This window comes from Lineus longissimus, chromosome 7, assembly GCF_910592395.1.
Source record: "Lineus longissimus chromosome 7, tnLinLong1.2, whole genome shotgun sequence".
NCBI classification, from domain to species: Eukaryota; Metazoa; Nemertea; class Pilidiophora; order Heteronemertea; family Lineidae; genus Lineus; species Lineus longissimus.
Window position 1 is genome coordinate 3,733,449 of NC_088314.1, and position 23,774 is coordinate 3,757,222.

The following is a 23,774-nucleotide window of genomic DNA, read 5'->3' on the forward strand; positions in this document are numbered from 1 at the left end:
GGCTACCACAAACCACAGATGGTTCATAAAGGGCTGAATCGGGCCCGACAGGATCATGTCTTAAACCTTGGTGCTGTTTTTGATGCAAACATGTCTATGTCACAACAGGTGTCCCAAGTGGTGAGGGGGGTTTACTATCAGATCCATAGAATAGCAAAGATCAGACGATACCTGGACAATACCACCTGTGCCAGAGTAATAAATGCGCTAATAACATCTCGCCTGGATTTCCAAAACGGTCTTTTGCTCGGATTACCGGGCTGTGAAATCCAGCGCCTTCAAAAAGCACAAAATGCTAGTGCTCGCCTCTTAACCAGGTCCAAAAAGAGAGAGCACATAACCCCTATTTTAAAATCTCTTCATTGGTTGCCGGTGACATCACGTATCGACTACAAAGTTCTTCTCACAACCCACAAGGTCATCCATCATGAGGAGAGCCCACAGTATATGAAGGAACTTCTCAGTCTCCGTGCGCCCGGCCGCAGACTTCGGTCCTCGGATGACCCTTGGCTCCTTGCCATCCCACGTTCAAATGGGGTCTTCGGGGATCGATCTCTGTGTGTCCGGGCCGCGGGGCTGTGGAACGCCCTTCCAAGCTGGTTACGTGATGTCACTGTGCTAAACACTTTTAAGAGTAAACTCAAAACTCATCTTTTTATCCTAACATATTCAGAGTAGGCCATACATGTTTTAAATATTGATATTTTCCGGATGTTTTTAAACTGTTTTTTATCCTCATGAAATCACCACTTTTAATGTACTCATTTAATATTATGTACAGTGCTTAGAAAATGTATGCACCATTATTTTAGCACTTTAAATCAAATAAATTATTATTATTATTATAACCTGGATTTTGGAAATCTTCACGGACATTTGATGTTACGAATATAAAATGACTTCATATGCACATGTACCCTTAGCATTTCTGCACCAAACAGGATCCATGATGGGATGAGGCGATGTGCCAACTGTCCATCCAGTCTTGTAGAAGGCAATGAGTACAATTGATCATAGAATTGAGCATGTATTGCACTACTTGTCCATCACTCTGTCACAAGTGAGAAAGACCACATCACAGCAAACATAACTCTGGAATACAATGGTAAAGAACTATAGCAACTAAGTACTTAATTTTTTCAATTTTCATTTGAAACTAGGTCCTTTTATTTCTGGCAATTTTCTGTACAAATTCCTCATCATACAACACACATAATACCATCTGATAGAATAAATAAGACCACACTGAGATGGTCAGTCTCTTTCTATGTACACATTCTGTACAAGGCTCATTTCAGCCCATACTGTCCACTGCAATCAGGACAAGCTGACACAGGAAGGTTCAACTGTGAACCATGACAAAAGGAAACGTTTTGGAAAAATGAGCTTTCTTTCTTACACTTGATAGATTTGGCATTACGTTTTACTACGAAACTGAGAACAGTTGCAGTGAAGCATACGAACCGCATTTCCCCCTCACACCCAATAAATGACCAAGTGAACTTGAACAGATTATCAAGCGCACAGAACACACATTCTGACTACCTTTTAAGTCATAGCTGGAGCTTGTCACTCTGCCCAGATACAGGCGAGAGACCAACACCAACATCGACAGTTAAACAGTCAGCAAAAGTTTCCAAAAGACACGAACAGCAACATAGTGATAACACTTTACCCCACCCCAACCCTTTTTGTGACTCACCACACAAATTCTGACTGTTGACAAATTTTGCTGACACGCGACAATTTTACAACCTGGCATAAACAAATGAAACTCTTCAACTGTAATTTTCAACATTCTTAATAAACTATGAGAGGAAATTTCAAGTTGAGGTGCACCATTTTTGAACTGATAAAAATACTAAGTTGAAAACATCCGTTTCCCATAGAACATCAATCCTGGTTGTTTTCAATAAGACCCGATATTCCCATCAGTTCAAGAAGGGAACACCGCCAACATATCAAGAGGCATTTATGTACAAATATTTGGATGCAGCAGTTATAAAAGTCCAGATAATGAAACACTCAATTGAAACCAGCAAAATATCGGCGCTACTGGGGTATTGGTGACAGGCAAACAATGTCCATGTCTTATGAGTTTTGACGGCATTTTCTTGCATACTCTAGTGAAAAGGAGCAGCGCCTATTGGGATGCTGATACCCAATTACTCCAGTACAGATCTAATACTATCACAAACTGGCCAAAAATTTAAAGAAATTACACTGTACATTTTGTACTTTCATCTAGGTGGTCAGTAAATTTGAAACATAAATTTTGAAATACAATTTGATACTTCTGAACAACTACAAACAATATTCTCAAAACAATTTTGGTATTAAAGGAAAAAAATATCTAAATTACCATGTTCTCAAAACGAGATATTTTCACTTTAATCAAAGTGATCGGTATTTTTGGTATCGAGGAAAAAATGATAAATATTTTTGGTATTACATGTAGAAACACTTCCATCTGAGTGATCCAAATTCATGGTATTCGGGTAAAGAATTTAATATAATGTCTAAAAACAAATAACATTTCTTCAAAGATCCACATTATGGAGTAAGAACATACAACGCTATGATGCTCTAGATTAGCCACAAAACATTTCAATATTTTTTCATATCAAATCAAATTTTATTAAAGCAAGATACCTCATTTTGCTGTTTGACGGTTTAAAGCAGTGAAAAGGGATGATTTCATGCACATGCAGTACACAGCAGTGCACCAGTATGTATTACGATTCACTCGGAGCAAGTATTTCAAGTACAAAAGACCGTTTTGGTGTTGGAGCCAAACAGCTCACATTTGACAAACCCTTCCCTCCCGTATTGAACAAAGGATGCAACTGCATCCAGACATCATAATTATACTGAGACAGAGACTTGATCCAGGGTGTGATTGATATCTTCACACAGATGTAACTGCCTTTGCTGAAAGCCAAGGACAACCAGGTTTATTTTCAACATGATTGAGGACCCTAGAACGCATAAAACCTACACTAGCACAGTTAATAAAAGAAATCAAAAATAGCACCATTTCATGAACCCATCAGAAACAATAACTTCGCACTTGGAAGCGTCCAGGGTATCAATCATAATTATGCAATTACAATATCTGACCATTTTAGCTCAGATAGAGATTTACTATGTGAGTGGACTTCAAAGCCCGAACAAACTTAAAACATACCCGTTTTATCTATTTGAACATTCATTCATGACCTCTTCTCCCCCAAATCATTACAAGTGAATAATGATACTGAAAATCTTTGGCATAAAAATAAGATGATAACCAACATTCAGTATCGCTAGTAATTGGAAGAAGGCATAATTGAAGAGTTAAGATGCGAAAGCTCCTTAATCCACTTGAAGCTGTTTTGAGTCACAATACTGCCATGGTCATCTCATTTTTTCGGAACGGCTTATAGCGCCTTTGCATCCAACTCTTCAATTTCAAAAACAAAAGCAGGAAGTTGTGTAAAGTAAGGAAACAGTTCCAAAAGGTGGAAAACTTTGGCTGAGAGGAAGATTATGCTTATGTTTATGAAAACAATCTCCTTAATTTTGGCTTGAATACTTTTTTGACAAAAGATGTCATGAAAAATAACTGGCAATAGGGAAGAACAAGGAGGTTTGATCCACAAAACTATCAATGGAACTTGCAAGTATTAAACAAGTAAAATTTTAACAATTGACTGGCAATATTTGTTTGTGTTTAGACACCATTAAGCATGTATTAGAGAAGTGAGTACTTATTTGAAATAACACTTTGGCGGAGGAATATCTTAAAGCACTACTCACAACAAATCATCAGAGGTTTGGGGAACAGGAAAAATTCCATGGAAGAAAAATGTGTGCTTCAGGCAACATAAGAAATACTGACAAGTCATCACAGCAAATTCCACGACCTTTTGACATTCTTTAATAAATGAAGATCTAGAATTTCACCCTTGCAGAATATCCTGGCCAGAAAGCATCATACTGCTGCAGAAGGATCACAGATCGGTTCAATTTCTAACCTTCATCACCCAATTTCCCAAATGGACTCCCCTAATGCAATGTCGAGAAGAGTCCACACAGAGAGATTGGGGTTGAAAGGTTGGTATTCCAAGTCAAGGAAATCCCATGTGTCAGTCAGAAAAGTCTCACAACTGGATTATGATTGCACAGAAATTACAGCTGTCGAGTGCCAAAAGCTAGGATCGATCTAACAAAATTCCTAGTATCTACGTTTTGTAGAAAATGTTATGCCCGAGAACCAGAGTCAGTGGGGTTGGTGTGTTCTGACACATAGTTCACCAAGGATGACTTTATTTGCAATTCGGCCGACTGGCCTGACCTTGACACACTTTCAAGTAAATGCTCAGGCAACTGACAAAAGTTTTCAACAGCATGTTTTTTAACAATAGTGCAGTAGACCTTCATCCAGTAAAGCTTTAATTACAATCATAACTATCAAAGTGTTGCTGTATTATTTCACAGAAATTGCAATCACCAATACTAGTTAACGACTATGCCGCTCACTGATATCATCATTAAAACATCAACACTTTTTAACGAAATTCTATATCACAATAGCACCAAAAGCCTTTTTCGCGAAGACATAACTAAAGAAGTCATGTCATGAATTCTTAACCCCCCCCGCCAGGAAGACCTCCTTACTGCCTGTTGACAAACAAGTGTGAAAATTAGACCATGTTTATGTTCATAAACTGACAATACGCAAATTTTACCATTAAGGAGGTCTTCACAAAAATAACCCAATGGGAGAAAAAACTGTCAGCCTGATCATGTGAAGTTACAGAAACCCAAGTCAAATAAGACAAAATCCTTTAGGATTCAAGAAGAAGCAACAGACACAGAAAGAATGGCTCAAACTTCAGTTGAAATCCAAGGCTGTTGTGTATCATTCAAGTTTGGTACTGCCATGAACAACCTGAGATATGAACCCAGTCCTTTCTGGTCATGGGACATATCATCCCATGTTCCTGATAACACCTGAATATCTTTGCTGCAAGTAACGTCAATGCCCAGAAACAGCGTGACAATCACTCAATATATTACACGCAATCCTGTCCGAAGTCTCCAACAATGCAAGCAGTGATATACGTCCTGAGATAGCCAAACCAATACGATCCAGCGAAAATGAGTCAGCAGTGCCCTGCCCTCTATAGGCCGATGCACACATGACAAATACCCGTTTATAAATTTAAGAAGCAACAGTCTTTAACGCTGCATTTGTACACTACACATCGAATGTCCGATTTGGTAGCGTTTTATCACCCGTTGATTCCAACGGTAATGAGTGTCCGTTCGGAATGCTATGCAGTGGCGACACGGCACTGGGTTTATTATGATGAGACTCGAGTCCGTGATGAGTATTTACAGAGCGAGGAGGGGTGAGGATCAGCTGTGTTGTAGCGAGTGGAGACAATGATGAGCACTGGCCATGGTTGGGAAGAACCCCTGAAAGATGAAAGGACAAGATCAGTCGAGACCCAAGGGTACCAATAAAGCTCATGGAAGCTACTGTTCACAACACACACTCAAAACTTTTACCAAATTGATCAACAGAGCTACATCTGGAGTCGCAAGTACCCCAATGGGGAGGATGAAGTCATACTAAAGCAATCCAATTTCTGTCTTGCAGACTTGCAGACTTTTTAACTTGAGATTGGTTGAAGTAAATCATGAATTGACGTGATCAGATTCAGAAATGTATAATGCAGAAAGTTATAGATTGATTCAAACTATTTGATCTTGCATTATGTCAGTTCTTGCTTACCGTTGGAGAAAATTCCACCGTTGGCCGTTTGAGGTGATGTGGCACATTCAGATTCATGACTGGGGTGGACAGAACCATCTGTCGGTGATACTACAAGGAAGAACAAGTTCAATTTAGAATGAAATCAAAAGGAAAAGTTTGATTCAATTCATTTACCTCTTCTAAACGTCTCTTCAGATCAAATGATGAAAAGGTTTTATTTTTATTTGTACTCTTGGTGGCTTATTATGAAATCAAAATTTGTAAGCTACTCACTTGCATATATCCCTGGTGGTTGTGTGCCGTGATAGCCACCTAACGTTGATTGATCATTGTGCATTTGACATCGTGACGATGTGGGTGAACTAGGATATTGATGCACGTCGGCGACTGTTGATGGTGTGTCATCATGTGATGTTAGGAACGGCTGCGCCTCTTCTTGAGGATGGAATGTGGATGATACGGGATGCTGATCCTCGGGATTTTGATCAGTGTGATCAAGTGCAGAAATATTGTTTAAACTCGCAGCTGAAATCAAACATACTCTGTAAGTACTTCATAACAGGGTCAGCCTCTTCAATGCAGAAGTAAACAAACAACTACAGGACCATTCTCTTGGTTTGCTTTGCTCGTTTTAGGCAACAACACCAATTTTGTTTGGCACTACTCCATCTACGTCACGTTACTCTTGATTTTTGGCAATACAAAAGGCATGTGACAAGCTACAAATATTGCTTCCTCGTGACCCAATTTTTCAATCAGATTGTGTATTTTTATACAAAACAGGTACATGAACAACATCATCATCGAAAAGCTAAATCTAATCAATCAATCGTTCCAGAAGAATCAATGTCTACCTGAACGAGGATGAAGTGGCCGTGTCTCCTCGCCATCGCTGAGAGCCGTGGTTGTCATGTCCTCGAGGTCGCTGAGGTAACGGGCGACATGACCATTGCATATTGTCCGCCCCTTAGGTAGAGTATCCAGGGTGAGATTGTGACCCGAAAATGCTGCAAAAGAAATGAACATTGCGTCACAGTCACTGCTGACATCATCCTTTGATGAGAGTTGGAGACACCTAGTTGGTGGCCATAGCTGTTATGAAATGCCACTTTTCAAGATATTTTTCAATATCAAAACAACCGGGAAAAGAAATGAATACTCACAAAGTAGGGTGTGACTATGATGCCGCTCCAGTGAGTCTGGCGAGGGAGGATGCCCCTCGTCCTTCTCTGATGACTGGTACGAATTCCCGGTACTTGACGGATCGACCGGTAGAGTAATCTCATCCGTAGGCGTCGAGCTGTACTCTTCATGTTTCTTCCGTGTTTGGTAGATTATGATCACCCAGACGAGCGACGTCCCGACAACGCAACAAACGACCGCTATAATGATGATGCCGATGGTGGTGGACTGATCGCTCAGGCCACCCCCACCACCTAATCCAGTCTGCTGCGCGGTTTCTCCCCCGATAACTGTCACAACTGATGAATCACTCTCTGTACCTAAGGTATTTGTCATCTCGCACGTATATCTCCCTGAGTCTGACTGTTCCATTTGAACAATGATCAATAACTGTCCCTCTGCCGTAAAGAAATGCCTTGGAGTGATTTCCAGTGGTTTGCCGTTTTTTAGCCAGGAGAGTTTGGGTTTTGGGCTTCCTGTCGCCATGCATTCGAGGACCGCTGTTTCGCCAGCCTTCACCCTCTTGTCCTTCATCATTTTGACAAAAGATGGCGTTTCTGAAAGAAGATCACAAACAACTAAGTACATGTAAGACAAGTGCCAGTTGGTCATGATGAGAAGTGTACACACTAAAATATAAAATTTGCACATTACCAGGTACTTTCTAAGTCTCCACCCATTTCAGAGACATTTAACTGAATGAAAACTCCCACCTTTTCGAAAATGATGCCACTTTTAACACCTCTGAAGAAGGAAACTAGGGTGATTTTAGATTATACCTACCAAGAACTGATAGAGTAGCATTCGCAATGATAGTTCCTGCAGCATTCGTGGCCGTGCAGCTGTACATTCCCTCATCCGAACTCTTCACATTGACAATAAAGAAGACGTCATCGGTCGGCATCACATGCATGCGACGTTCCCGCGCTGCAGGGAAATCATCCCCACCATCTTTCTGCCAGGCAATCTCCGGTTGCGGCTGTCCGGTAGCGGCACACTCCAGTCGAGCAGTGCTACCAGACTTCACAGTGACATCAAGCGGCGTCTTCGTAAACGTTGGGAAAACATGCACGGTAATTTTCGACTTCTGGGAATAAGTTGTACCAAATTCGTTTGTTATGATGCACTGGTAGCGACCCTCATCTTCATCTCGGATATTCTTCATATGGAGAAGCGTCGTAAATTTCATGACCCTTCCGTCGCCAGTCGAAGCATAGTTTTCAATATCAGCGTCTTTAATGATAACGTTGTCCTTCCTCCAGGAGAACTGCATCGGCGAGTTGCTGCTACTTGCTACGGAACATTGCAATGTCACATTGCCCCCTCGGAGCGCAATCTGTGACTTGGGCTCAGTGATGATTATCGGCTTTGGAAAGTCATCTGAAAGAAGAATGAGACAAAATCAGACTATGAACAGAAATGCTGCGAGTTACAGTGAGTTTAATACATGATGAGATTATGCCAGGATTGACAGGGAGAATATCTGTATCAAAAGCTTCCTCCTTTGAGAAGTTTTTTACCCTGCTCAGTTTGTAACTTCAACCTCCAAAGCTAAGGAGGCTCGTCTCTTCAGCCGAGGTCTCAGGTTTCACTTACCACACTTGTAGTCGCTGGCCTTGATCTCGAAGATACTTTTGCCCTTCAACCACAGTGGATGGCCGCACTGGGCATTGACCGAACTCCGGAAACCACTCTGAATCAACCACTCAGCCAGCCATGAAAGATGGCAGTCGCAAAGGAGGTTTGTGGAGTTAAAGCGTCTGAAAGATACATATGAGCACTTAAATATAAAGAGAATGCATAAAGTAGATGGATTTTTACCAACATTTGGACCAGATGTATTTGAACAACAAAAGAACTGTCTTGACTTCAAGTCTTTCAGGTCACTCAGATGGCTATACACTGAATGTTTCAAATGCGCTTATATATTTTATCAATCTGAGAATTCAATTTCAATATTCTGCAACAATTTCTTTCAGCTCAAACTCTAAAAACTATTGATTATCAAAAATGAACTTACAAGTCCTGTAAAGACCTCATAACCTGGAACGCATTGCTCTGAATCGACGTAATATCGTTATCAGTCAGATGAAGTGTCTTCAACATATCCAAGCCAAAGAACGCCTTCTTTGCGATGGAAGTTATACGATTGCTATCCAGGCCAAGTCGAGTCAAACTGGTCAGACCATCGAAGGCTCCATTCATATCCTCGATTGTCCATGAAATCTCGTTGTTGTTCATCTCCCTGAAATGATCGAAAACAGACTTTTCTTATCTATACCATTTTTGGATTTCTCTCTTGATGTTGTGTCCTTCAAATTCTGACCACCTTCAAACATACCTCCACTGCTATAAAATTTGACACTGGGTAGGCTAGTTGTTAACGTAAGGGTCATTGTTTGATGTCCATAGAGAATATATGTGAGTCAGTCTGCCACCAACCTAAAATGCCCTGACACATGTGCTGGACTAGAAGTCTAGATTTTGCGTAACAAGCGGTGTACTTACAAGGCTGTGAGTTTAGCAAGACCTTTGAAGGCTCCTGTACCGATGTATGAGACTTTGTTGAAATTGAGGGAGAGCAAGGAAAGATTCTTCAACCTGTCGAACGTTGCTGTTCCAATACCAGTTATCCTGTTGTGGCTCAAATCACTGGAAAGGAGAAGGCACATTTTAAAGTACAAGCAGAGGCTAGCACAACAAAATTTCAAGAGATACATCCTCTTGTCACCAATTATAACACACAGTTAGCTATCATTACAAAGCCATTCCTCTTGGGGTAGCAAGCTTCCAAAGTAGTTAGTATTACTGTCCAAGTCATTAGACAAAGATGTAAATGACAATGTCCACTATACTGTGATGGTGAAGAATGCTGCTCAAAACATGGCTGTGATAGTAAATATCTCAACTTACAGCTCTAGCAGCAACTGGCAGAATTCCCATCCATCTGCATCAATCTGTTGGATATTGTTGTGAGCCAGAGACCTGCAAACAGAGAAGACACGAAATGATTAAACCTCAACCAAACAACAGTTAATTTATGTGCTTTCTCCAGTGCAGATTGTGCTACGATTCAACACGATGCAGTGCTGCCACTCCAAGGCAAAAGCATAAACTATTGCAGCCCGCACAAATGCAACAAATCACTTGGCAAGTCATAACAAGTGACTGGCCACTTCCAACTGGCGTGTGATCCATGACAAGAATAAAGGCACCGGTAGATTGCAACCAAACTGCACATACATTCTGTGGGCTATTTAGGGTGGAGCAGAGTCATGAACATAACTTGAAAATAAGCTCACTGCTCAAGTTGAAGCAATATAAAATATTTTTGGCTCCTCTGCTAGAAGTAACATTCCCGAGGTCAAGATTTATGATATATACAATTTAGGACATCCATACATTTCAAAACATAGCCCCAGCCACAGTATATTCATACTGATATTAAGTGCTAACATATTTGTCACACTAATTATACCCTGAATGGTGCCTCAGTACGGCACACTTGAAAACAGAAACAGTACTTCTACAAGGCGTCATGAAAATAATGATATTTTATTTCTTGTCTGCGTTCCGCAAAGATGATTCTGAGGAAGCTGCTTTACCTTGCAACTCTGATCAGCAGAAATCAAACTAAGTTAATCACTCGGGGCAGTATGCCTAACCCAATTCATGTTCCCCCCTCCAACTTCTAGTAGTTCTACCCCTACCCTCCAAACATACTTTGAGATATGTGATAATCACAGGATGGATGCACACAGTAGGCCTAAATTTAGAATCATTCAAACCTAAACCAACTACAGTAGAACTTCCCATGGACACCCATGGGAATGGGACAGACAAATGCCGCTCTAATAGGTGTCTGATTAATACAGGTCAAATCATATAAAAGTGACCATATTTCGACAAGAACAACTGTCTAAAATGGGTATTTTGCTTAAGAGTTGTTTGCGAAGGGAGGTTCCAGTGTGAATATGATGACATCAACTTACAGCTGTTGAAGTGAGGATAGTCCATACAGCCATCCCTTTGCTACAGTTGTCAAATTATTATTATCAAGCTTTCTGCAAAGAGAAAAAAAAAACATGGTTAAGATTACAAGTTACAAGGTTTGTGTCAGGACTACATTTGAGTGGGAAATACCAGTCAGTATGGCCAAGTAACACAAAATTTAACATGGTTTCAAGCTTCAAGAAACTACACAAGTAATTGATTATCGCCAATATCGGTCAGAAATCGTCCCGGATTCCATTTGTATCCGCAGTCCGTTCCTAAAGGGTTAGACGCTATGAAAACAAGGTCCCATAGCAAACACGCTAAACATAGCAGAAACCTGAACCCTTGGACCAGGGATAGTGCAGCCCGTATCAAGTTACAGGCATAATAGAGAGGAGACAGGGATAACAAAGGAACAATAATGCCAAGGTAATGCCCATGGTTGAAAGCAGGACAAGTTGAGTGTACTCAGTCATCCCGCACCGGGGCAACACTATACAAATTTGGGGTTGCTTATCACTGGTCAACAATATTTTTCAATGACTTTTAAATGGCATATAGCTCAAAACTTGGCATCCTCCAACAGCAGGCCTTTAACAATCAACTGTGCGAGTCTATTTTAGAAACAACCCAAAGGCCTGCTTATGGAAGGATGGTTTGTGGCTTTTTATTCTTTACTCCGTTTTGAAAGTATGATACCACACTATTTGAAGTCTGATTTTCTATTATTTGAGAGCCTAAGCCATGTATCATATCTGGATTTCGTCAAAATATTCAAGAAAGTTTTTTTGGCAAACTCTCCTCTCACAGTTGCACATGAAAATAGGTCGATGACTTATGATTTCCTCAATAACCAGCTTGTGGATGGACTCAAAAAATTGTGATTCAGATATTTATCAACATATGAAAGAAGTTCATCACCTACCCGCCACTCACGCATGTGTCAAAACAAAAGAAATTAGGAGATTTGTAATGATTTGCAGGTGGGCTTGTTACTGAATTGAATTTAATTGCCTGTGAGGACACAAATGGGGAACGTTTTTTTATCTTTGTATGTCAAAAGATCAGAAGTGAGTTGTAGCATTTTTACTTTTTTTGTGCCATGATGATATTTGGAAGTCACTAACCAATCCCATCTCTGAACTGAGCTAGAATCACAACAAACAAACCCCCCTTCTGAAATAAGTGTTATGACATATCATAAACATAGATAAAAATCAACTGACGTTTTAAAAATCCAGCAATGTAAAAAACTCAGCTTTTGAAAATATTAGTTCTAACTGACTCTGCATTACATTGGAACCCATCCCGGATAGATACCAGCATACATCTGTAACAAATTTCCCGGCAGGAGGGAAGTTTTTTACTCTTTATGACTAAGTGTCATCTGAAAGACATTCACATAATGTACCAGAAAGCCAGGACAAATTACTTCCATGCCTCCAAAGCTATGCCCAGAGCATTTTGGCATGCATCAGTGTCTGACCTCTGAACTAGTTTATGTACAAGGCAGTGAGAAATCTTACACCTCTACCCACCCAAGGTGTGAGGTGGCAACAGAGATGAATTGGTAGTCAGGAAGAGAATGACATGTTTTGAGTATGAACAGATGCGTTCTCCCAAGATACATGTAGATATCGTAAACAGGGAAACTCTTTCCAAGCCTGCTTCAGTAAAAGATGGAAAACTGGCACACTTACAACTGTTGAATATTTCCAAGTCCCCAGAATGCACCATCCATGAGTTGGGTGATGACATTACGACGCAACTTCAGCACGCGTAACTTCTCAAGACCGTGGAAGCTCAAACCCTCGACTGTACGAATACGATTGCGATTCAACTCCCTGCAACGAAAAGCACATTGATCAGTCACGATAATTTCAAAGGTGAAACAGCTGATTTTGTATTACTCATTTGTTCAACACACAGTAAGAACAGAATCGGCAAACTTGGCAGAGTGAAAGTAAAAGCCACCGCACTGAAGTATGGCATTATACCACCACAAGGCTACTACGTTTCCAATTGCCAATCATAAGCCTGAACAGCCTCAAAACGATGACTGAATCGAAGTTGGATCACAGCCGATTCTCAATCATATCCTAGTCACCTCAGTTACTGTTTATTCTGGCTCTTTTTCCATCAAGCTCAACTGATAACCCAACCATACCATCAACACAGCTGTTAAAACAATATCTCCACGTTATGCTTGTAGTAGGTGCCAATGCCGGTAAGTTTCCATTCGGAAATTTTTGCAAAATATGTATCGTTTGGCAGCAGGTCTATGGACTATATCACACCAAACTTACAAGAATTTCAAATTGATCATTTTCTGGAAAACATCTTTAGGAATGATCGACAACTTGTTCTTGTTCATCTTGAGATACTCCAAAGACGTCAGGTTGTCCAACGAGCCTTTCTCAAGCATTGCCAGTTTGTTGTTGTTGAGAAACCTAAAAAAATGACAAGAAAATATTACTCAAGCTGAACTGATCGGTCCCAACTTCTTCCAATCGAAAATCTAAAGATAAGTGACCGTTTTTGGACAAGGACCTCAGAGACTCAATACCTTTTTGAAGGCAATCCCTAATCAGTATTAAAATTCTTGAACTGACTTACAGCTGATGCAAGGGACAGTTGGCTGAGAATGTTCCTAAAGGTATTTCCGAAATCGCGTTGAAGTTCAAGTCCAGGGTCCGTAACTTTGGGAGGTAATCCAACGCGTCGCCGTTGATCATCTCTAACTGGTTGTGATGCCTGCAAAGTACACAAAATAAAAGAATATCACATCTCTGTCAGAGACATACATGTAGCTGGAAAATATGTTGTGAAAATGTGAAATTTCCAACCCTAAAAGTCTTTCTCTTTTAAAAGATTATTTAGGACAACCACAGAAAACTTCCGCAACTTCGGCTGGTTTTAACAATGTCCAACATGTGCCCTTCTCAGTCCAAAACCCAATCTCATTTTCAACAGCTGCTGTAGTTACACACATGCCAGTAAAAGCACATCAACAACTATACATTTGTCATACTAGCATTTGTATTGTGCCTCACGGGCACTGCAGGAAAAAACGACTTCCACCAGCTCTCCCGGTGAAAGGTCTCTTCAAGCCCTGCACGGAGATCTCAGTATTTCCTCACCCAGATCAAATAACGCTGTTTCATCTTGAACAGCTACATGAGGAGAAGTAATCAATTGACCTAATTATGACCCATCTAGAATGGTAGTGGTGATCAAATTACATGAAAACAGCATACTTCTACACATCTTTCCATTTTTCTCATGAAAATCATCAGATTCTCAACTTTTCTTTGGTTTTATTGCGAAGGCGACATTTCGGCCTTCTCACAGTACAAACATTGCAAAATTTATTCTGATGGCAAGAAACTACGAGATCATTGCCAAGTCTATTTAGGTCTGTGAGAAACTCAACCAATAATGGGGAAGACTCTGAATTTCAGGCTATTTCGGCTCTTAAAACGCAAATCCTCTCCACGTTGACCATCACCACTCGAGATTTTACAAATTCTCTCCCAGCTCTCGCATCCGCGCCCGAACAAAAATCCTCCTCATCCCCGCCACTAATTAAATTTCAAGTGCCTTCTTTACAGCGTGGCCCGTCATATTCCATGGAACTCAAAATACCCCGTGTTATGTAACACACAGCATTGTTCGTTGTGGGCTATTGTCATTTTGGTGGCCGCAATATTGCCAAGCTAAATCTGGTCCGAGGCCATCAGCGTGAAGAGATTGGAGCCTAATTTATTGATATTTTGTCTGATGTGTTGCATACTGAAGTGATCCTGCCTGGATAGCTTTGTCCTGCGCTTCAGGCGGATTTGCCCAATTAAATTTCGCCGAGATGTTTGATGATAGCTGGCAGAGTTGGGCTGATAGCCGTGACATCGTCATGGAGAATGAGTGTTGAATGTAAACTTCAGGCACTGGGTGGTGTCATTGGAAGTTTTCATTTGATCATTGCTACCTGTATTGTCCAATCTTGTCATTGGACCAGCATTTTGATGTGACGCCAATTAACTGTGCTACACCAGAGGGCTTTTTATTCTACAAAATCTGAAAATTATAAACAGGCCAGGCTTGTTTTTGTACCAGTTTTCACTCAAACATTCATGGGAATGTGAGATGTCACTTGGATCAGAGAAATTGTTTCAAGATCATGAGTAACATCATCTTTTTGAACACCAGTGTATACTGGCCTTTCAAACCACATCTGACATCCAGTACTGTAGTCTACCCAGTCTATAGATGCTGCATGCACAGAACTTGGTTTAGTTTCTCAATGTAGATGCGAAAGTCAAAGAGTGGGCCCTAAAGGGTGCACACGATGATGTGACCTACAGAAGGCATAGATCCAGTTTGCAAGTGGGACTTGTTTTAGGGTAAATAAACACATTGAATATCTGAGCAGGGCAAATTGGTCCAACCACATGTATGACAGCTGCTAATGCCAACACTTGTCAAGTTTTTAGCACACAAAAACAAACTAATGGGACAGAGCTCATACTGAACATTCTGTTTCAGAAGCAGAATCTTGTATCCATAGCAACTTACTTACACTGGCTATGAAAATGTGGCAGGAGTTTCCATTTCAAAATGATGTTCCAGAGGCACTTTTCAAATACTATCAAGTCGAAAAGTAAGAGCAGCCTCTCTTGTTTATTTTGGTGAATTCAAGCAAAACATCTGTGAGGGCTACGTCGGCTCCTTCTTCATATTATTCAAATGTTTCATGATTCAAACAAAACTCATGGAGAAAGGAAGGATATGAGGAGAAGTGAATGCCTTAGCTCTGCTGGAACATCTAGCTAAAACACTACAAGTGTAGCTATGCCAAACATACCCGATGGAGTCCTAGGCCTACTGCACAGTAATTTCTCAGGTTTCCAGCAGAACATTATTGTTTTATACCAAAGTTATGTTGCAGCACTTTTTCCCCCATCTTTCCATCTATCTTGGCATGTTTTAAGTGCGCCAAGGTGTAAGCAGAAATAAGCAATTACATCTCCTTTTTGACAAATGCTCATGTAAACACCGCCTATTTCGCATAGCCAAGGCATTCTAGGTGCGAAAACAACCACCGGCAACGTTGAGATGGGAGGGTATATCTGACTATTTGCTCTTGACTACTTGAGATGGTCTGCCACTTGTCTGACAAATGGAAGCAAGGCTTTGCTTCAACCTTCCAACCAGGCTCAAACTAATATCATTAATGGCAAGAACATAGGCGTTTCATGCCAGCGCAACACTTTTAGTAGTCTGACAGAGACTATCGCACGGCCTACTTGCTTGCTCTTTGAGCGCACGTTTCTGGTTGGCCAAGGAATGGGGTTCAGCTGCATTTCTTAAAATTTGAGTTTTGAAACCTGCCAGTGCACACTCAATTGTAGGCCAATCACCAACGCTCACAGGAGACAAACTTCGGGCAGAGACCTTTTTTAACCAACAGTTAATCTGGCATACTGGAAGGGCCAACTGGAGAGCGAAAATAAGCAAAGTGCCATTGAATACCACTGAAATGGTTCGAGACAGGTGTAATCCAAAAGGTAAGGCAGGAAACATACTTTTTTTCTTGTCCCTTTCAAGTCTTGTTTATTTATGCAGAGAGGTGCTAAAACTCAGAAGAACAGTGCCCACAATGCGCAATTGATGGCCTGTGTTCCTGAAGGTTGGAAAGAACAACTGCACAGTTTTACATGACATTTGAAACTGATCCAAAAACCTCTGTATTCAAAAACACTGACTGCAAGAAACCCGCAGTGGAGGAGGAAAAGGGGCATGCCTGGGAACAGCGGGCAGCGGTTCCTCGACAGTGACATGATCATGGGTCACTCCCAAGCACAACCTAGAGAGGACCGCCAGGGACAAAAGATGGAGGAGCTAGGGAAGTCATGGGCGTTGTTGGCCTCCTATGCTCTCAGTCAGAGGAGCTAAGTATTTTGCACGCTATATCACTCCCAAACATAGGCAGACTTCATTAGCGCCAGAGTTGTTAGCATTGCTAATGTTATTATACAGAACATAACTTCCGTTTCAGTTTTCACAGCGCTAACATGAGACAAGTTGGGAAGAAGTTAGCTTTTGCTAATTGGGCCGGAGAACATGTACTCGAACATCGCTTTAGCCTCCCGATTTTCTTTATTGGCGATTTCTCCAGTTACACCTCGTCTTCAACGAGCGCCTGTTTTAGCAGCACAAGGTAGAGAACTCCGATGGGAGATCCTGCAACATGCTCTAGGCCTACCCAAAGGCTCACACCTACGACTTGGAAAAATATAGAGAATCTTGCTTGTGGGCCGAAAGAAGATAAATTGGTTTATTTTTCAACAGTTTCTAATTCAACAGATTGTAGTCATCATCACATGCACCATGGTACACGTAGAGACTATGCATGTGCAAGGGTGAAGTTGATCCTCACCACAATATCAGGCAAACAGTATGGATATTTTGCATAAAATCATTCTCTTGTCAGGATTGTCAATCAAATTGCACCTGTACCCACTTTAATTGGTGAGTCGGATTTGGTGAATCAAATACTTACATAAACAGGTAGCTCAGGTTGCCTCCATTTTGGATGTAAGGAATCTCGGTCAAAAGGTTGTATGAAAGTTTTCTGTAACAAGAAGGAACGAAAACATATTGATGGTTGCAAATATATCTTCTTGGACATGTTTTTTTTACCGTTATGATTTATATGATGTGTCACATGTGTGTGGCACGCCAGCGTAATATTTGCCAAACGGTGCAATATTTGCCAAACAGCAGGGGTAGCCTTCATACATAACATGTTGAAGAGTGCGAACATCTCAATCAAGAACTTGTCAAAAAAAATCTTATCCCCCACCGTTACTATTCAATAGGGCCTTTCAATCACGCAAGACCCACCGGTGTTTTTCTTCTGATCAGAACTCGCACTATTCACTATGTATTTGATCAGGAACAGTCAACAAGAAATACTTGGTGAATCAATTTTACACCAGGTCGCGAAACGTTGTAATGAGGCAGCGATATTCCAATCACATTTGAGAATGTTGTCAGCTTGGTGTTAGATCAGACCGAGTCAAAAGACTTTGCATATTTTTAATGCTGTTGTCTTGGAATGCGAAATGGCTGTCAACGGAAAAAAACTTCTGTGGGTAAAACATTTTTTTAAACTGGAAGGACTGAAGAATCACAACCTGCTTTTCTCAGCCTTTCAGCGGATACTTACAGAGTTTTCAAGTTCGAAAGATGTTGAAAGATGGAACCATTCAATGAGCTCAGTTGATTGTTACTCAAGTACCTGCAAAGACAAAAGTTGGGGAAGAACATTACAAAACAATGCAATTTTTTATATCTCAGGAGCTTATTTGTTTGAATTTTTCACAAGTAACCCTCAAACGAAAGGAAATCAATTTCCTTATCTACCCCTGTACATAGAGAATACCGTGGAAAAAAATCAAGCAATCCAAAGCAAAACATGAGAACTACCCCTCAACCCCTGATTACATGATTAACAAATTATCCACTAAAACCTTTCTTCAGTGTGAATAATGAACTGAATTTTTCACCCCGAGGCCACATGTACAAGTCACGTAACACCCTTTACACACCTGGGCTGAATTCCCAATAGCGAATAATAGCATTTCCCTATGAAAGAGAGTTAGCCCAAAAGAACCCTCTGGGAAGTGTACACAGGTGTGCATGAGCACGTTGAGAACCCTGTGGAAGGTTTTGTGTGAGCACACTCCAAGCAAAGGGGTATTGAAAACGTTAGGGTATTTATACGCTAGCAATAGATCGTAAGGACCATGACAACTCATGGAATCTCAATGACTGGAGAGGTTTAGAAAATATCACTAATCAGGGACTTCGAAACTGAATGCCAATAGCAAGCTAAGATGTGTTGGTGAGAGAAGCACTGAGTGTTTCAAAAATACACCGATGCTCAGCAGATTGAAAGCAATCTGACAAACACCTTCGCTAAAAATGACACTTTGGCCAAGTGACAATTTACAAAGAGCTGGAAATCAAGAAGTATACTTCAACAACATTAAGAAAACCATTGTCCTCTGAAGACTGATCTTAAATTTCCCATAAATATGACACAAATTCAATAGCCTACTGTTTCACAAAACTATAGTAACTGTGGGTTTCAGGAAAATGTTTGCCTACATCTTGAGAAATGCTCTCCTGTTGCCATGGTAACCAATAAATTTCCCCAGCAAGGTAATTAGCATAATCCATATCAACAGCCAGGATGTGTGGATTCTCGCACATCTGACAAGCAGGCTAGCGCTAGCTGCATGTACGCTCAATCTGTGGTAGCACCTCAACCTCCAAGACAGCTCTGGCTCGTGGCTGACTCACACCAATTTGTTGATAGACATGGCAATACACAGGAGGGTGATAGCAAAGCCATTTGCCATTCACATCCAAGGGATGCGAAACCCATTCACAGCTTACACTTTGTAGGTCAGACATGAATAATTGTTGCCCATTTTCATTAATGTTGTCTCGGGTCTACCAGGAAATTCAGGTTTCGAGTTGACCATCAAACAGCAACAATTCTGACTTGTTGTGGCTGATTTTAAAACTTGAACCGATTCTTTTTTGGTGGGTGACACACTCACACACAACTGACCACTTGTTGAAGAGTTAGCCATTCTAGACAAACTGGCAATTTCCTCTATTCCATTCTCCCAACGTTTGCCTATCATCCAGACCAGCAGCCAAGGCAACCCATGGAAACCCCTAGTGCCTGTGTGGCAATGATAAGCACTGTTGTGCACTTAATCATCCAACAATCCATATTCACCGGCACGAACTCACCGCAGTTTATATGCATGGTCATGCATATTGGCCATCTGAATAACGCACAGGGCTCCCAAATCAGAATGTGGTATTTATGAAGACCGAGGGTAGACCTGGCTTCACCACTGTGCGATAGACCTTTTTCAGTTGCCAAACAGAACCTATGCATTAGCGAAGGAGTTAGTTTAGTCATGACAAAACACTGTTTGACTTGGCCCTTGTTTCTGTTGGAATAATTCATGAATATTGAGCTCAGACTCAGAGATGGATTTACAAACGCACTGTATAGAGTCTAGTCTTTCTAAATTATGCATTCATTTTACACATGAAAAGGATTGAAGATTTGGAAAAAGACTGTGAACGCTTCACAACACAACAGGTCAGCTGTCAACAATTTCAATACCCACAACTCTTCCAAACTCAATGCCAACTCTCAATGGCAGTCCTCCGAACTAGGTCAACCAATACAGGCACAACAAGAGAATGTCACATTCTTCACACCTTGTACCCTAGCCCGGTCCAGGTGTTCGAGATGGGACCAAGATAAGACACCCTTTCTTGAGATTGTCATAAGAGAAACATACTGGAAGGGCACAAACACAATGATAAGTCACATATTACATGTATTCTAAGCTTTTGACAAGGCATTTTTATAGACTCGCACTGATAAGACATGTTTCGCCTATCAAGTTTTTAGGTAACTTCAAAAGATTTATTTAATCACTTTGACACCTTGACTTTATTGGGCTATCTCTTGACATTATGACACTCGGTTTTATTGACTTTCAAAATATCAAAAAATGTGACAAATCGCATTTGTTGAGCATTTCATGGCAACGAGCTTAGCTCAGCAATTCTTCCATTTTTACTATGACTCTATATGTATAGTTCGATCCTTGATATCATAGATAGTAATTGCAATTATCAAATGGACTTAGACCTCCAAGACTTCGGAAGTCAAATTCGCTTGGAGAAAACCATAACATAACGTTTTTGCTAAACTTTTGATGACTGAACTCCTCACAAATACCCTGAGAACAGGAACAGTTTGAAAGGTGACCAAATGTTAGCTAAAAAGCATTTTGCACCGTGGACAGAATAGGCAGGCAATACCTTATTTGTCAAAACATACACATTGCTTGGCCCGTGTGTATGCAGAAAGCACTAAGACCCACTTTAATGAGCAAGTATACAACTTGGCAATCAAAATCTATCTAATGGAATCTAATACAAAATTTAAAGGCCACGGAACTGTCATGATTGTGTTGTGCTTGAATTCACTTTCAGTCAACAGCAAATAAATGAATGAATAATTGAACAAAGCAGATAAGAGAGGCGAGTCTCATGATGTATCTCACATTGCAATGATGGTGCCAGATATTGAGATAAATACTGACAGACTACATGTATAAAGAAACTTACAGTTCTTCCAGTTTATCCAGATTCTCAAACGCATCGGCCGGTATTTCCTTTATTGTGTTTGAATGTAATGCCCTGAAGAAGAGAAAACAAACAAAAATTATTTTCGATTTACTTCCTCTGGAATCAAGCCTTCAGGGAGGATTTATAAATAAGAAACATGGGGAGTACAATTTCATTGAAAATGATGTATAAACTTGTTTTCACGTGATGTAGTTACTGTTGTGGTATGTTGTAGGAGCAGTGTCCTCTGTTTTCAGAGTTCTTAGTCAATAAGTGAGGAATCAACACAGAGGAGTTTTATTTCAACAGACTTTACGCAACCCATGGTTTGGATAGCACTTTACATTGTTTTACTAGAATTTTAATATTAGATTGGAAACACTTTTTTCAACACACTGCTATACACTTTCCAGAGTACTCTAAAAATATTGTGTTGACAGCATTTTGGAATTATACAAACAATTGGTTATTTATAATTTGAAAGACGTTTGGAGCGAATCACCCTGTAATCTTTTTGTTTTCTCCAAGAGGAGGATGGGTTAATTGAGGGTGTTAAAATGAATTATGGTGTCATATTTTCCTTCACACTTTCAGGTGGCAGGGTTTTGCAAGCTAATGAATAGAGGTGCAATATACCATCTGGACCCTTGAAACACAGGGTTCCCAAGGGTCATCAAGAAAAAACAATAGTGTCACTTTTGCCTCCTGGGGTAGGCCAATAAGTTAATTATGTCAGTGTCATAAACCACATAATACGTGAACAGTTCATTAGTTTGTAGTAATTCTATTGTATTGTATCCTATTCAGTGATCTTTTATAATTTTATAATTATCATTTGGTCACAGAAAGGGCAGTTGGTGAAAAGGGATGAAGTGTGTATTAGGCAATCAATCAATGCTATCAATAATACCTATTGTTTGGAATTTGGACAAATTAGCAATCAAGGTTAACTAATTGGTGAATTGTCAAATTGGTGACCTCACATCACAGCAAATGTGACTCTTGTTCACAAAGAATTGCTTCTCTTTGATGTTCTTACAAACCATGCAATACATGTTAATAGCCACCCCAAGCTAAAGAGAGCTTGGTACAATTTCATGATTGGTAGGGGTACTGTACTGGTCCCAAATTTGTTATACATGTATTTGGAAGTCTCGTGTTGAGATGGGAATTGCGTCCAGCTAATAAATGTTTGTCACAATATTTCCTAAATTGGACAATAAAATGTTTAGAATAACTTAGTTTGGGCTTACAACCGATACTGACAACTCCACACCATCCATCACATAATTGCTCAACAACCCAATCTAACCTTTGCACCCATATCATGATATTCTAATTATTTATACTATTCAGAAGTCACCAAAAAACCCTTTTGAGGTTTAGTTTCTCCACACAGTCATCATTGGTACGGTACGGCCTTGCAAGGATTCACACTAACATTTTACGTTTCCTTTTTTTGACATCATATTCATATAAATCATATCATGACATTTGACACTGCTTCATGTGACTTTTGACATTAGGCCTACAAGATAGAGAGCAGTGGTCGGACTTCACTTAAAAACAAGGGTATTTTTCATGATGCTATGATATGAGTTAGCTCAGGCGGTTTACAAGGAAAACTGACAGCTCTCTCATAACTACAGTTAAAGAGTATAGCTGAACATAGCTCGCCAATGCACAGAAGTCGAGTAGAAGCCATGCACGCAATACACTACTATCTGTATACAATGTATACGCTTATCGTACAGTGGAAAAAGCGATAGAAAATGACGGGAAAACTTACAAGATTGTCACCCAGTTTGGCAGGTCCTTCGGTACTTCCGTCAGTCCCAGCTTACTGCAGTCCACCATAGATCCTAAACAGGAACAGCTTGACGGACAGAGTATCTTCTGAGATGCGACAGAGGAGAGTAAAAATCCTGCGAAGACAACAAAAGGTGCATAGAAATACAAAAACACTGCGGCCATATTGGATTTGGCCCGATGATAGGCCCCGCTCAAAACAGTTCACAAAATCCAAGGCTAGAAGCCTTCAGCGAAGAATATATCCAATGTAATGTTTGTAATTCATCACTGTAGTAGTTCATGATACTCCTGCTACACGATTATGATCCTAACTGCCATAGTTCTGTCTCAGAACTGACATAAATTCAACACTGCCATTCTAGCTACTGCGGCCGCTCATTTCGACACCCACGTTTTCTTAGGTCGAGTCCGTCAATTGTTACGAGGGTTGTGATTGGCGGAGCGCGCGCACGTGACTGGTATATTAAATTAACCGAACGCTTGCGGTGTCGTCTGCTTGCGTCGAAAAGTGAAATACACGCTTTCTTTTGCAAAGGAAACCACACACTTGAACCGATTTCATTTAATTGACATTATTTCTTGATTAACTACTACAGAATCAATAAATTGTGTCTTCAAAAAGATGCAACAATCATCTTTAGATTGGGTTGGGTAAACTTATTGGGCTTTTTGGGAGAGGTATCAATAATATTTTGGGGTATGTAACTTATAATTTCATCATGTTTTGTCAGCCGTCTGAACTTTTCACGCGACCAAAGTCATGGAATTGGCAGTAGATATTTGAAGT

At 40.4% G+C, this 23,774-nt stretch overlaps 1 protein-coding gene across 1 annotated transcript; it reads right to left on the reverse strand.

Annotated features, from left to right (window-relative positions):
• Positions 1-1,130: 1,130 nt before the first annotated feature.
• LOC135490793 (leucine-rich repeats and immunoglobulin-like domains protein 2) lies at positions 1,131-23,373 on the reverse strand. The gene is made up of 18 exons (XM_064776296.1): positions 22,965-23,373; positions 21,176-21,247; positions 18,171-18,242; positions 17,502-17,573; positions 13,559-13,696; positions 13,249-13,392; positions 12,643-12,786; positions 10,939-11,010; positions 9,860-9,931; positions 9,455-9,598; positions 8,967-9,191; positions 8,543-8,706; positions 7,730-8,326; positions 6,928-7,503; positions 6,619-6,771; positions 6,038-6,289; positions 5,783-5,872; positions 1,131-5,463 (listed from the first exon to the last, which is right to left on the reverse strand). The coding sequence occupies exons 1-18, from the start codon at positions 23,147-23,149 to the stop codon at positions 5,243-5,245; spliced, it is 3,393 nt and encodes a 1,130-aa protein (XP_064632366.1). The 5' UTR covers positions 23,150-23,373; the 3' UTR covers positions 1,131-5,242.
• Between the last annotated feature and the right edge of the window lie 401 nt (positions 23,374-23,774).

What these genes read in the sequence shown, in the direction of transcription:
- LOC135490793 (XM_064776296.1), bottom strand. Translation starts at nt 23,149, where the DNA reads ATGGCCGCAGTGTTTTTGTATTTCTATGCACCTTTTGTTGTCTTCGCA. An exon ending in CTGGATAAACTGGAAGAACT is followed by an intron (nt 18,243 to 21,175) that starts GTAAGTTTCTTT and finishes TTGTCTTTGCAG; the next exon opens with GTACTTGAGTAACAATCAAC. An exon ending in CTTTCGAACTTGAAAACTCT is followed by an intron (nt 17,574 to 18,170) that starts GTAAGTATCCGC and finishes TTCTTGTTACAG; the next exon opens with AAAACTTTCATACAACCTTT.